This window comes from Rana temporaria, chromosome 4, assembly GCF_905171775.1.
Source record: "Rana temporaria chromosome 4, aRanTem1.1, whole genome shotgun sequence".
NCBI lineage: Eukaryota > Metazoa > Chordata > Amphibia > Anura > Ranidae > Rana > Rana temporaria.
The window spans coordinates 365949343-365965094 of NC_053492.1; the positions used below are offsets into that span (position 1 = coordinate 365949343).

At 41.8% G+C, this 15752-nt stretch overlaps 1 protein-coding gene across 1 annotated transcript in view; it reads left to right on the plus strand.

Annotated features, from left to right (window-relative positions):
- The window catches only part of WDR27 (WD repeat domain 27), a 453976-nt gene that overhangs the window by 73413 nt on the left and 364811 nt on the right, over window positions 1-15752 (plus strand). The window contains exons 7-10 of the mRNA XM_040350915.1: window positions 5875-5945; window positions 6116-6236; window positions 11061-11163; window positions 15024-15127. Coding sequence (XP_040206849.1) covers window positions 5875-5945; window positions 6116-6236; window positions 11061-11163; window positions 15024-15127 — 399 coding nt within the window. The remainder of the gene's footprint in view (window positions 1-5874; window positions 5946-6115; window positions 6237-11060; window positions 11164-15023; window positions 15128-15752) is intronic.

Genomic DNA, 15752 nt, shown 5'->3' on the forward strand with positions numbered 1-15752 from the left:
TAAATAATAAAAAAAAAAAAGCATCCCTGTCCCCCCTGCTCTTGCGCAAAGACGAACGCAAGCGTCGGTCTGGAGTCGTATGTAAACAGCAATTGCACCATGCATGTGAGGTATCACCGCAAAGGTCAGATTGAGGACAGTAATTTTAGCAGTAGACCTCCTCTGTAAATCTAATGTGGTAACCTGTAAAGGCCTTTAAAAATATATGTAGTTTGTCGCCACTGCGCATTTGTGCGCAATTTTAAAGTATGTCGTGTTTGGTATCCATGTACTCGGCCTAAGATCATCTTTTTTATTTCATCAATACTTTGGGCAATATAGTGTGTTTTAGTGCTTTAAAATAAAAAAAAGTGTATTTTTTCCCCAAAAAATCATTTGAAAAATCGCTGCGCAAATACTGTGTGGAAAAAACAAATGCAACACCCACCATTTTAATCTGTAGGGCCTTTGCTTTAAAATATATATATATATAATGTTTGGGGGTTCAACTTAACTTTCTTTCAAATTTTTTTTTTTTCATGTAAACAAAGTGTCATAAAGGGCTTTGTCTTCAAGTGGTTAGAAGAGTGGGTGATGTGTGACATAAGCTTCTAAATGTTGTGCATAAAATGCCAGGACAGTTCAAAACCCCCCCCCCCAAATGACCCCATTTTGGAAAGTAGACACCCCAAGCTATTTGCTGAGAGGCATGTCTAGTCCATGGAATATTTTTCCACAAGTTGTGGGAAAAATATATATTTTTTTTTTGCGCAAAGTTGTCACTAAATTATATATTGCTCAAACATGCCATGGGCATATGTGGAATTACACCCCAAAATACATTCTGCTGCTTCTCCTGAGTACGGGGATACCACATGTGTGAGACTTTTTGGGAGCCGCGTCGGGACCCCAAAAACCAATCACCGCCTTCAGGCTTTCTAAGGCCCCGTACACACGAGAGGATCTATCCGCTGGAATTGATCTGCGGATCAGTTCCAGCGGATAGATCCGCTGGTGTGTACAACCCAGCGGATCTTTTTCCGCGGATTTTTTTCGGGCCGACCGATTTCCAGCAGATAAAAATTTCTTATCATGCTAAGAAATCTATCCGCTGGAATCGGCTTCAGCGGATCGATCTGGTGGTCTGTACAGACTTACCGGATCGATCCGTCCGATTCCCTCCCTCGCATCCGTCGTAATGATTCGACGCATGCGTGGGTATCCTTATGCGCGGATTTCGATCCGATGGTGAGTACACTCCATCGGATCCAAATCCGCGGAAATCCTCGAGAAGATTTATCCGCGGATACGGTCCGCCGGACCGTATCCGTGGATAAATCTTCTCGAGGATATCTTCTCGAGAGGATATCAATCCTCTCGTCTGTACCCGGCATTAGGGTGTAAATTTTTGATTTCACTCCTCACTACCTATCACAGTTTCGGAGGCCATGGAATGCCTAAATGGCACAAAACCCCCCAAATGACCCCATTTTGGAAAGTAGACACCCCATGCTATTTGCTGAGAGGTATTGTGAGTATTTTGCAGATCTCACTTTTTGTCACAAAGTTATGAAAATTTTAAAAAGAAAAACATTTTTTTTTCTTTCTTCATTTTCAAAAACAAATGAGAGCTGTAAAATACTCACCATGCCTCTCAGCAAATAGCTTGGGGTGTCTACTTTCCAAAATGGGGTCATTTGGGGGGGTTTTGTGCTATTTTCACATTTTATGGCCTTCGAAACTGTGATAAGTAGTGAGGAGTGAAATCAAAAATGTATGTCCTTAGAAATCTTGAAGGCGGTGCTTGGTTTTCGGGGTCCCGTATGCGGCTAGGCTCTCAAAAAGTCCCACATGTGTGGTATCCCCATACTCAGGAGAAGCAGCAGAATGTATTTTGGGGTGTAATTCCACATATGCCCATGGCATGTGTTAGCAATATATCATTTAGTGACAACCTTTTGTAATTTATTTTTTATTTTTGGTCATTATTCAATCACTTGGGGCAAAAAAAAAAAAAATATTCAATGCGCTCAACATGCCTCTCAGCAAATAGCTTGGGGTGTCTTCTTTCCAAAATTGTGGCATTTGAGGGGGTTGTGTGCCACCTTGGCATTTTATGGCCTTCAAAACTGTGATAGGTAGTGAGGAGTGAAATAAAAAATGTATGCCCTTAGAAATCTTGAAGGCGGTGCTTGGTTTTCGGGGTCCCGTACGCGGCTAGGCTCCCAAAAAGTCCCACACATGTGGTATCCCCGTACTCAGGAGAAGCAGCAGAATGTATTTTGGGGTGTAATTCCACATATGCCAATGGCATGTGTGAGCAATATATCATTTAGTGACAACTTTTTGTATTTTTTTTATTTTTTTGTGATTATTCAATCACTTGGGGCAAAAAAATTAAATATTCAATGGGCTCAACATGCCTCTCAGCAAATAGCTTGGGGTGTCTTCTTTCCAAAATGGGGTCATTTGGGGGGGTTGTGGCATCTTGGCATTTTATGGCCTTCAAAACTGCGATAGGTAGTGATAGGTAGTGAGGAGTGAAATAAAAAATGTATGCCCTTAGAAATCTTGAAGGCGGTGCTTGGTTTTCGGGGTCCCGTACACGGCTAGACTCCCAAAAAGTCCCACACATGTGGTATCCCCGTACTCAGGAGAAGCAGCAGAGTATATTTTGGGGTGCAATTCCACATATGCCCATGGCATGTGTGAGCAATATATAATTTAGTGACAACTTTGTGAAAAAAATAATAATTTTGTAATTTTCCCGCAACTTGTGGCAAAATATTAAATATTCCATGGACTCAACATGCCTCTCAGCAAATAGCTTGGGGTGTCTACTTTCCAAAATGGGGTCATTTGGGGGGGGGGGGGTTGTGCTATTTTGGCATTTTATGGCCTTCGAAACTGTGATAGGTAGTGAGGAGTGAAATCAAAAATTTGCGCCCTTAGAAATACTGAAGGCAGTGCTTGTTTTTTGGGGCCCCATACGCGGCTAGGCTCTCAAAAAGTCCCAAACATGGTATCCCCGTACTCAGGAGAAGCAGCAGAATGTATTTTGGGGCGCACACATATAACCATGGCATGTGTGAGCAATATATCTTTTAGTGACAACTTTTTGTCAAACATTTTTTTATTGTTTTTGTCATTATTCAATCACTTGGGACAAAAAAAAATATTGAATGGACTCAACATGTCTCTCAGCAATTTCCTTGGGGTGTCTACTTTCCAAAATGAGGTCATTTGGGGGGTTTTGCACTGCCCTGCCATTTTAGCACCATAAGAAATGAGATAGGCAATCATAAATTAAAAGCTGTGTAAATTCCAGAAAATGTACCCTAGTTTGTAGACGCTATAACTTTTGCGAAAACCAATAAATATACGCTTATTGTGATTTTTTTTTTACTAAAGACATGTCGCTGAATACATTTTGGCCTAAATGTTTGACTAAAATTGAGTTTATTAGATTTTTCTTATAACAAAAGGTTGAAAATATCATTTTTTTTTTCAAAATTTTCGGTCTTTTTCCGTTTATATCGCAAAAAAAAAAATCCCAGAGGCAATCAAATACCATCAAAAGAAAGCTCTATTTGTGGGAAGAAAAGGATGCAAATGTTGTTTCGGTACAACATTGCATGACCGCGCAACTACTCGTTAAAGCAGCGCAGTGCCAAATTGTAAAAACACCTCTGGTCCTTAGCCTGCATATTGGTCCGGGTCTTAAGTGGTTAACTAAATTATACACCAAACTGATGTTTTTTTCCGATTAATCAAAAAAAGAATCGGCCAACTAATCGATTATGAAAATAATCATTAGTTACAGCCCTAGTGGTCATTAACTCTGAACATAACAGAAAGCTGGACAGTGGACACTAAAAAAGCCAGCAATGCACTGGTAAAATGGTAAATAGTGAAAGTGAACAGAAGTGTACAAGTACTTATTGTTGATATTACATTTTCTATGTTATGTAACATACTGGGTCCTCTTCCTCTTCAGTCTTCTCCTGACATAGGGCAGTCCTGGATAATGAGAAAAGTGCCACTCCCCAAAGTTCCCCTTTCTGAACATGTTACACCCATATTTAGGGTGTAACATGTCCAGCATCTGACCCCTCTCTTTATGACCCCCCCATCCCTTGTGATAGCGAGCCAGGGATCTTCTCCCTGCACTCGCTGTCACAATTCGAAGAGAGTGCAGCCACATGGGGATCCACCCACACAACCGCGTCATTGATTCACAGATCTCTGTGATTTAATGAATTACAAATACCGTCATGCTTTGCGGATAGCTGCTTGTAGTTCTCAATGAACTACCAGGGCACTAATGAACACTCTAGATAGTTCATTAGGCTTCCTGCCATTAAATAACTACCTGCCTGTATCAGAGGTATGGGCAGACATCTACACAGACAGTCTGCAGGAGCGTGGCAGTGCAAATACTCTTTTTTTGTAAAGGTGAACTTATCCTAGGCCTCCACAGGGACATTTAAAAAAATATCTCAGGGATGTTCTAGCAATATACTGAATATGTTGCCTGGTAATATACTTCTGATGCGTACCTTTAAAGGGGCTGTTCACCCTAAATAGTTTTTGCAATTTTTTTTTGTAGATGCTAGAAAGTTAAACTACCTCATAGTACCTTACTGCAAGTGGGCCAGCAATGGCAGTGAAATGACCCTCAGACATACTTTATTCTTGTTGAATGGTCTTAACAGCTTGATACACTTTCTTTAGAAAGGCATGCTGGAAGTGATTAGGGTCATAAACCTTTACATTTGTATGGAATTCTGTTTAATATTGTAGCTAAAATAATATACCTTTAGAGGTCAGAAAGTCCTCATCAGACACAGATGGTTGTGGGTATTTAAAGGAAAAGTTCACTTTTCGTAACATGTTACACTCATATTCAGGGTGTAAAATGTTATGAAAAGAGCAGTCCCTGCTCTCCCATTTGACAGGTAGCGGGGATGTTCTCCCCCCACTAGCTGTCACAATTTAAAAATAACAAGGCTGTGCGGGTAAAGATATGCACAGATAACAAATACATTTTAAACTGCTGTTCTTATAATGGGTTCTCAGTGCAAGAAAGAGTTGCCCTACCTCTTCGCAGAGCTGCTGTCAGGGTTCGGTGAATGATGAGATCTTTTACTTACTTTTTTGTAAGTAGATGAAGATGTTACTTAGGACACATTGTTTTTTTTTTCTATCTCCCTGTTTAGTCAGTGGCTTCTGGATCCTTTGCTGTTGCATCTGAGATGTTGCTGGACCTGGGGATTGCTGGCTAACAACCTGGGAAGGAAAGTGTGATCCTGTCAATTACTCTTAATGTGGCATCATTTTAAGAATCTGAGAGTACTGACTGAGAGAAGAACTCTCCAGAAGAACTGTTGTTGTTCAAAGCTTTTCTCCTTAAGCCCTGTACACACAACCGGGATTCCCGGCGGTAAAAAGTTAGCTGGGAATCCTGGGGGGAAAACCGAGAACCTGCTTGGTAACATTCCTCCTGTACATACCAGAGGTTTTCCTGTCGGGAAAACTGCGGTGAGAGCTTTGGCCAGGAATCCCGGCCGCGTGTATGCTCCACCGCAGTGTTTCCCATAGGGAAACTGCTGGGAAACATGTTCTCATTTTTCCTGCCACGATTCCCGGCGGTTTTTCTGCCATGGAGCATACACACGGCCAGTTTTTCCCTGGCCAAAAGCTGTCATGGCAGTTTTCCCAACGGGAAAACTGGTCGTGTGTACGAGTCATTACAGTGCTACACAGAAGTGCTTCAAACTGTAGTGTTTAGATGTGGGGTAGAGGTAGGCAGCACCTAGCCACATCCCCATTTTTTTTCTCTTCTGCATACCCTATTCTATAGTTTGTGAAACTTTTCTTGTTTTGTCTTGATAGCTTTCCCTCTTTTAAAGATGTACATTGATGAAGAAAATGAGCAGCTGGTTACGGGATGCGCTGATGGAATGGTAAAATGCCAGTTAAAATAATTTTATATTAGTGCTTGAATTATATAAAAAAAAAAAAATTGGTATATTTGAATGACTCTAGTCTTTCTCAAGATAAACATATCAGTGCCAAAATTGCTTATTAGATCAGATACATTGAATTGAACATGAATTGTTAATTTCTCTTTCAGTTACGAGCCTTTAGTTTGGTAAAAGGATATAATTTTCGCTGCCTGTGCAATATTGATCTTCAAAAGCAGAAACTGAAATTTTACAATCAGTTTGAAAATTCTGGACCGTCTGAAAGCTCAGGTATATTAAACTCTGCCAATAATATATGTCTGTTATGACGCCCTTATCAATGACCTTTTTTTATATGACCCTATACCTTAAAAGGAGAAGCGGGGGCATAGTAAAAAAACAAACATTCATCTGATCAATGCTGAAGCTGTGCCCCGCTGGCCCTAAGCCTGCATGACCACTGACTGCTCAGTTTTCAGTCTGCTCTGAGCAGAGAGTGGTGACTGTTAGGCTTCTGGTACCCGGTCATTTTGAGTGGCCAGGGATAGGGATCACATGATCGCAATGTCACAATGTCAACAAAGCTGTATGAATGAATTTGCTGTGATGCTGTGATTGGTCCACAGCTATCACATGGTATCTGGCCCAATCACAGCACACTGTGCTATGGGCCAGTCACAGCACACAGTAGTAAATCACAGCTGGTATGAATGTAACCCATTCATGACAGTTTAAAACATCACTGTAACAGCAATTAATGCGTAAAAAAAAGAAAATCATCCCTAACACCCAACAGAGTAGTACAGTTTCATACAGTGACACTAAACTACTCTGATGAACGTATGTAAAAGAATATAGTAAAAAAATTAAATAAAGGTTAAAAAAAGTGAAAAAAATTATAAAAAATATTACATTTTCTTTAACATATTGTCGCCAGTCTGTATCCCTGGTCAGCTAAAGGCCAGGCACAAGGTCCATTGGGAGGGGCCTGGAGGGGCACAACTAAATTCTGTGGGGGGGGGCGCACTTATGCAACCATATTATTTTAGTTTTTAATTTTTACGTGCCTCCACCTAAACGATTTCAGTTTGATGTTCAACTGAGTTGTACAGTTTATAGGTCACATTAAAGGTGAAAAAAGTTCTGAAATAATTTATCTTAGTCTAATTTTTTTACATTACAGAAACCTGACATTTTAACAGGGGCGTGTAGACTTTTTATATCCACTGTGTGTGTATGTATATATATATATATATATATATATATATATATATATATATATATATATATATATATATATTTACACAATTGTGCTCATCAAAAGTTTACAATTTATGATTTCTTGGCCATTTTTCAGAGAATATGAATGATAACACAGAAACTTTTCTCTCACTCATGGTTAGTGTTGGGCTGAAGCCATTTATTATCAATCAACTGTGTTTACTCCTTTTGAATCATAATGGCAACAGAAACTACCCAAATCACCCTGATCAAAAGTTTACATAATCCAGTTCTTACCACTTGCTTACTGGGCACATATACCCCCTTCCTGCCCAGGCGAAATTTCAGCTTTCAGCACTATCACACTTTGAATGACAATTGCACGGTCGTGCGACGTGGCTCCCAAACAAAATTGACATCCTTTTTTTCCCACAAATAGAGCTTTCTTTTGGTCAGCAAAGGCCAAGTCAAAATGCGAAGTGTCCTGTAGATGGGGAGGTGGAGAGAGCAGGACAGCAGGGGGAAAGATGAGGAGGAAAAGAAACGAGCAGTAGAATAAACAGTAGAATAAAGCTAAAAAAAAAAAAAAGAAGCATATTTTGTACAATCTCACCTCTGCAAAGTCTATGGGTGTACATGCTTATAGAGTATACCAGCGGTTAATTGAAATCTAGGAAAAATCCCCAGGACGAATTCACTATAGTATATTGCAGCAGCGTCTTTCAGAAATAGTTGGTGAACAGAGTCTGATGATTGCAGAGTTAAGTGTTCTGACCGTTCCGGGGTCGCCGAATGGTCACCAACGGAGTATAAGCCACAGTGCAGCATATCAGTAGCCAGCGGTCATGGAAGGGTAGGGGGAGAGTGGTAAGGGGCAGGTGTTAGAAAGACATGGAGGGGTAAGTGTCCCATCGTTCAGTGTTAAGAACATGGAAAGTGGGATAGAGAGGTCCAGGAGAAACCATGGGCTCTGATAGGCGCAAACAGTCATCGATGGAATTGCAGCTGCCGTGTAGGCAGATAAAGTGGCGGGTATCTGGCTACCTGGAATCTCAGGTTCTCCGGGAAGGGAGCAAACATAAGCCTGAAAGGGGTAGATGAACGCGGCCAACAGGGCAATATAAGAGTCTTTTCAAATGTGTAGTAGAAGAGAGACCGCGGGCTAGTGTGGAGGGGGAGGACAGAGGATCCATCGGGTAACATGAGGAGCGTGAACCAGCCTGGTCAGCAAAACGGAAGGGCGAGGGATGACTTGAAGCAAACGAAGCCTGCAGGCATCAGTGGCTAGAGTTCCTTCACAGCAAATGTAACAGTGACCAGGGCGGCATGGTGTTGTAAGAGCGCCATCTTGTTCAAGTGGTAGGGCGTGTAGGAAAAGCAGGGTGGCAATCAGGGGGAACAGTAAAGGAGGTAAGGTTTTAGTACTTATCTGGTAATCCTGGGTAACAGTAGCACATCACCACGCTAAAGGTCCCGGCGTGCCCTGCGGGGCAGAGGAGCAGCTGAAAGGCTGGATAGCTGATGTTGGGGCACTGGGATTGCTCGGGATCTGGAAGCAGACGGTGAACATCTTCTCCGATAGCGTGATGCTTGTGCTTCCATCGGCTCTTCCCTAGCTGGATGGCGATCTGGGCTGGATATGTCAAAATCCGCACACCAGCTCGGAAGCTCAACGATGGGGAGATCGAGCGTCTGGCAGAAGTCATCTAGTTCTTCTGGAACTCTCAGGAGAGCAGTGCGGCCAAGATGGGAGGCTGACAGGCCAAATGGGAATTTCCAGCGGTACCGAATGCCTTTGGCACACAGGACATCCAGTAGGGGTCGGAGATCCTTGCGGTGCCTGAGAGTTATGGCCGACAGATCCTGGTAAATGTGGATCACGTGCCCCTCATGGTCCAGCTGAATTTTTGAACGGGCCTTCTTGAGGATTTCTTCTTTTGTCTGAAAGTCCATCAAACAGCAGACCACATCCCTGGGGGGGTCGGTATCCCTGCCACGGGGTCTCAGGGCCCTGTGGATATGTTCCATAGGGATGGGTGTTTGGCCAGGTTTATCCAGGAGTCGGTTGAACAACTCGGTAACAGTGGGGAGGATGCGGTCCGGTTCAACTGATTCGGGGAGACCTCTCACCCTGAGATTGCGTCGGCGCCCATGGTTATCCAGATCTTTGACGTGTCTCTGGAGGTCGCGGAGCTGCATGGTATGGGTGTCCATCTTGTGGTGAACCTTTTGGAGTGCCGTGTGGTGGCGGGCAGCAGTTATTTCAACCTCCTATACCCTGCCTGTTATGGCTCGTAGATCAGTAATGGCCGCGAACAAGTGGTTCTTGATGTCCGCTGCTACCTCGTGGAGATCAGTCAGACTTGGCTGTTGAGGAGCCAGTGGGATCGGAGGTCCTTGTGCGGAGGGATGAGGCACAGTGGGAGTGAGGACGATCCCGCCAGGGTTTTGTGAGGGGGCTGAGGGAGAGAACGATGCCGCCATATTGGTCCCCTGTGTCCGGAAAATGTCCAGTATAGTCTGGATTAATCGTGCGTCGGTGTCCTGTGGGGAGCGGGATCTAGCGATTTAGCAGCGATGGTCCCCTGTGAAAGCAGAAAGTTGGCTGCGGTCTGTCAGAGGTCAAGGATTAAGCAGTCATCTTCTTCCAAGGCAAACCACGCCCCCCCTCCAGGATTTTTTGATAACATACTGCATTCATCTTGCCAAAAATTTTCCCCAAAACATCAGCGATCCACCACTATACTTTTCATCATAAGCCTTGTTGACTCCTCTCCAAATGTATGGTTTGTGGCCAAAAAGCAAAATTTTGGTCTTATCACTCCAAATGACTTTGTGCCAGAAGGTTTGAGGCTTGTCTCTGTGCTGTTTGGTGTATTGTAAGCAGGATATTTTGTGGCATTTGCATAGTAATGGCTTTCTTCTGGCGACTCGACCCTGTACTTGAAGAAAGAAGGGCTATCTTTCTTCAAGTGCCTCCTTTTTGTGCATCTTGAAACAGCCACACCACATGTTTTCAGAGAGTCCTGTATTTCATCTGAAGTTATTTGTGGGTTTTTCTTTGCATCCCGAACAATTTTCCTGGCAGTTGTGGCTGAAATTTTAGTTGTTCTACCTGACAGTTGGTTTGGTTTAAACAGAGCCCCTCATTTTCCACTTCTTGATTAGAGTTTGAACACGGCTAATTGGTCCCGATACCGATACTAGTATCAGTATCGGGACAACCCTAGTATTTACAATATATTTTTTTTACCTACATACAAAATATTAGCTGTATATAATGTCCATAATGCACACTGTAAGCAAGCAAAACCCTGTGCACTGATAGCATTGGAAACAAAAGTATATACCGTGTTTCCCCGAACATAAGCCCGGGTCTTATATTCATTTTTGGAAACAAAAGACACAGTAGGGCTTATTTTCCCTCCCTGCCAGGATTCCCCAGTGTGAACTGAGTTAAAATGCTTGTAAAATCCTATGATCCACTCTATTACAGTAGTATATTATGTACAATGTGTGTGTTTCTGTAATATATTTGTGCCAAATACCTTTGTTATAGCACCAAAGCTCTCTTTCCCACTCTGATTGCAGAGGGGGGGCCGAGTTCCCGCACTGACAACTGAAAGAAGAGGAGGAGAGCAGCGGGAGGTAAGATAAGTACTGAGCGGCGCTGTACCGAAGTGGATTGTAGGATTTTATAAGCATTTTTTAAATCTAGGGCTTATTTTCGGGGTAGGGCTTATATTGTAGCACTCCTGGAAAATAACGTTCGGTCTTATTTTCGGGGAAACACAGAATATTTACAGCAACTTGTTCATCTTATCTGTCTGATGTACCACGCATCTTTTAAATAATCCACAGCCACATACATATTAATGTTTCCCCTTGTTTTAGAGAATGAGAAGGCCAGTGATAAAAGTTTGGGAAATGAAGTGGATTCTGGTCTTCCCATACTGCATATAATGAAATATAACCAACAACTACAAGAGTTATACATGTAAGTTATACAAGTTAACAAACACCTGATTTTAATTGTTTAACCATTTTTTGAAAATAGTGTATATGTGAATTCAAAATCTGTTTTGGTATGTTTGGCACCATGTTTCACTGTATACAGTTTTCTAAAAACAAAAACTTTTTTTAGAATACATTTTCTTACTTGGAGATGCCTGCCGCATGTAATATTTCAATTAGCGATTGGGGTGCCTGTCAGTTCTGCGCATACCTGATAGTTGGAAAATTTTTGGCCAGAAATGATCTGGACATATCTATGTCACTCTGTTCTGTCCCCCTGTGAGCATGCATCTTTCATTGCAGCACAATGCTTGCCCTTGACGTCACCCTTTAGCTGCTTTTGTGTTAGTAAAAGACGATTTGCGCTTTTATGTCTGTTACAGCGTGATGAATATGCTTACTCCATTACGAACGCTAGTTTTACCAGAACGAGCGCTCCCGTCTCATAACTTGCTTCTGAGCATGCGCGGGTTTTTAACGTCGTTTTAGCCCACACACGATCATTTTTTACAACCCGAAAAACGACATCGTTTAAAAAGACGTTGAAAAATGCAGCATGTTTGAATTTTTTTTTTTCCGTTTTTCAGAACCCAAAAAAATATGTGAAAGCCCACACACGATCATTTTAAATTACATTTTTTAAAAACCTGTTTTTTACATGCCGAAAAATTATCGTGTGTACGCGGCATAACATTTTTCTGAAGGACCAGACTGAAGGCATTGTGCCTGGTTAAGTTTCCATGAAATGCCATTCCAGCAAACATACTGCTTGTGTTATGTTTTTGGAAGTGTAGTTTAATACACGTTATTTAATACAAGTTATTAAAAGTGGATCTCAACCCAACAGATTAACTGTTTTCCAGAACATCTAAGGCATGCTATGAATAATAACTGTAATTTCTTGCTCATACATCACGTTACACAGAGCCTTAATTACTTAATGGGTTATGTAGTCATCACAGGTGATTGGACACTGGTTAACCCATTTAGAATTGAGTTCCTCTCCTTTTTAACCCCTCCCAAATGGAGATTACCTACATTTTTTCACCAGTGTCTAAGGTGGTTGGTCACGTTGAACATGTGCTAAGAAGAAAAAGCTCTTTTGATGGTCTTTCTGCGGAGGCCTAGGAGCTATAACCAGATTCATACCTCGGGCCGATATAAAAAAAACTTAGAAGGGTGGTACCCGGGCCTTGTGTAAAGAAGAAACAAGGTTTGCCTGTAATGTCTCTCTTCGGAGGTCTGGGATCTGGGATCCAGGCTTTGGTGTACTAATGCAACTGTGGCATGAAAAGTTTCTGGCAGAGTCTTCTACAGGTCCAGGTATGAGGTTTCTCTAATGGAACCCTTGATAAACCTGAAGGTTGGCACAACTTGCCCGCCGTGATGGGTGAAAGCTGGAACTACTTTCCTGCAGCGTGGATAAGGTAAGAGAGGATAATTTATTTTAATATTATCTTCTATTATCTTTCATGTAAAGAACCGTATATGATTATTCATGATGACAGGGTGGTGCTGCGTCCTCACCCGACTTTCTTACCTAAGGTGATTTCAGGATTTCATCTGAATCAAGGTATAGTCCTATTGTCTTTTTTACAAATCCGCAGTCTGAAATAAATCAGAAATAAAGACCACCATTGGGCCAGAGAAGAAGAATGTCTACACTCTCTAGATGTTGCAAGAGCGGTGAAAGTTTATCTGCAAGCTGCGGCTCACATAAGAAAGACTGATTGTCTATTTATTCTGCCACAAGGCCCAAGGAAGGGCCAGGCAGCGTTAAAGTCCACTATTGCGAGTTGGATTGACAAGTCATTATTCAGGCCATTGGTTTAGAAAAGAAGATTCCTCCTTTTCAGGTGAAAGCGCACTCGACTAGAGCCGTTGGTGCTTCATGGGCAGTGCATCGCCAGGTCTCCATGGCTCAGATCTGTAAGGCTGCTACTTGGTCTTCGGTCCATACATTTACTATGTTCAACCAGGTAGATGTGAGAGGGTACGAGAATGCCGCCTTCGGGCGTAGTGTACTGCAGGTAGCAGTAAAGATCCTCTGGCCCAATGGTGGTCTTTATTTCTGATCTGTGTCTCCCTCCCCTCAATTTTAGCATTGCTATGGGACATCCCATTAAGTAATTAAGGCTCTGTTTCCCATGTTGTATGAGCAAGAAAATAGGATTTTTTTTAACCACGGCTCATCTGTAAAATCCTTTTCTGGCAAATACATCACACCCCTCTTCGGAGTTAAACGTGGGACACTTATTGCTTTGCTACATAACTGAGGTACTCTCCATTTGGGAGGGGTTATATAGGGGAGGAACTCAATTCTAATTGGGTTAACCAGTGTCCAATCACCTATGGTGACTACATAACCAATTAAGTAATTAAGGCTCTGTGTCCCGTGATGTATTCCCAAGAAAAGGATTTTACAGGTAAGCTGTATTAAAACATCCTATTATTTGCTTGTACTCCAAACCCAACTGTCCAGCCATCCAGCTGTCCAGCTGGCAACTGCAGATCAAACAGAGGTAAATGTGCAGAGATGGCAACTTCTATGACTGTAAAGAATAGGATGGTTTAGTTTCACTTTAATGCCAGCCATAGATGGATTGAATCTTGGTCGGTTCAGCAGGGACCGGATGAGATTCGATCCATCTATGGGCAGGCTGATTGTATCCATTGGTCCATTGGTTGACTTGGGTGCAACCAGCCTGTCAGATTTTTCACATGCTATTCACTGGTGGCCCGTAATTCAGGGGCGCCGCCCCCCTATCCATGCATCCGGCCCCCTAATCTACATGCAGGGCTTCGGAAGCATGGATTCCAATGGGGTCTTTTTTTTTCCCGAAGTATGTAATAAGAGCCAGAGGCTCTAATAGGCTTCAAAAAAGGTGGGCTCTGTGCCCCAAGCCCACTCAGTTGTATGACAATATCAAAATCATATTTGCTATTGTCTTCCTGATTCTCCTATCAGCTAACAAGTATACATGAAAATTTGATAGTTCCCTATGCAGTGACGTCCCTTGCTTGCTGATTTATTTTCTTATACCTGCCAGCTACACCATAGAATGAAAGAGTATAGGAGTTCTATTCAGACTGGCCACTGAGTAACATTCCAATTGTCTGCAGTTGACAGCTTGAACATTCCTTCACAATGGTGCCAGTGCAGAACATGGCAGAATGCACAGCAACTTTTCTGTCGGATTGATAAGAAACACATTTTAAGAGACTTACGATGAACGGCTGAGATTCTCTTATATTTTTTAATTAATGTATACTAGTGGTTTTGATTCAGGGATGAATTAGGTGCATTAGGTATCTGCTGCTAGGGATTCTCTTAAAGGGTCACTAAAGGAATTTTTTTTTTTAGCTAAATAGCTTCCTTTACCTTACTGCAGTCCTGGTTTCATGTCCTCAGTGTTCGTTTTTGCTTTGATGTTGCTGTAAATCCTCTCTGTTCTGGACACTTCCTGGTTGCCTGTTTCCTGATCACCACAGTACTGGGAGATTTCTCACGGTGGTCACTAATCAAGGAGGTGTGATTACTGTGTGTAAAACGAAACTGGATTGGTGCTGAGGAGTTTTAGACAAAGTATCACTGCTCTCTATTGGCTGACTGCCCTCTAGTGGCTCTCTGTACATCAGAGAACCAGCAAACAACAGCAAAAACGAAACTACACTGCAGGCACATTATATGATTGTTTTTTATCTATTTGTAATCATTTTTAAAAGGAATCAGTTAACTATTATGTCTCTATGCCCTGTAAACAGTAATTTCAGCTAAAAAAAAAATTTCCTTTAGTGACCCTTTAAGTTGTTAAATATTTTTTTTTGTCCTGTAACTTTTAGGCCACTTTTTGGAAACCCTCCTCTTCTGTGGATAGGAAGTTCTACTGATATACTTTTAACCAATATGGCTACCTGTGAAGTGGAAGCTGTTTTACATTATGAAGGTAGGAAGCAACAATAATTTCTTGTGAAATGGGCCTGATCATCTTGTTCTGGGGCTGCAAACGCATTGCTGTTTGTTTTTTAGCATGAAACCTGTATACTTTCAACAAAAGGAAGCTCCCAAATCAGTACTGAGTGCTCAGAAGTTGAACCTGATTTAATAAGTGTCAGCGCTTAGTTTAGTGGTTAGGGTCGGGTTAAGCTCAAAAATCATTATAAATCTGTGCTTAGGTGAGAAAGAATATACAAGGAAGCTGCCAGCACCCAACATACATAAATATATAAATATATATATATATAAATATATACAGGATCTCACAAAAGTGAGTACACCCTCTCACATTTTTGTAAATATTTTATTATATCTTTTAAAGTGGAGTTCCACCCATAAATATAACATTACATCAGTAGTTTTAAAAAAATGTCATTAGTCATTTACAATTTTTTTTTTTTTTTTTTAGATGCCTTCAAAGTGTTGTTGCTAGGCAGAATAGTTAATCTTCCCACTTCCTGCACCTAGGTGCCTAACCTACACCGCACAGACTCCTGGGAATGTAGTGGGTGTAACTTTCCAGGAGTCTGTGCACTCCCCAGTCTCAAAGAATCATGTGACTTGGACAGCACAGG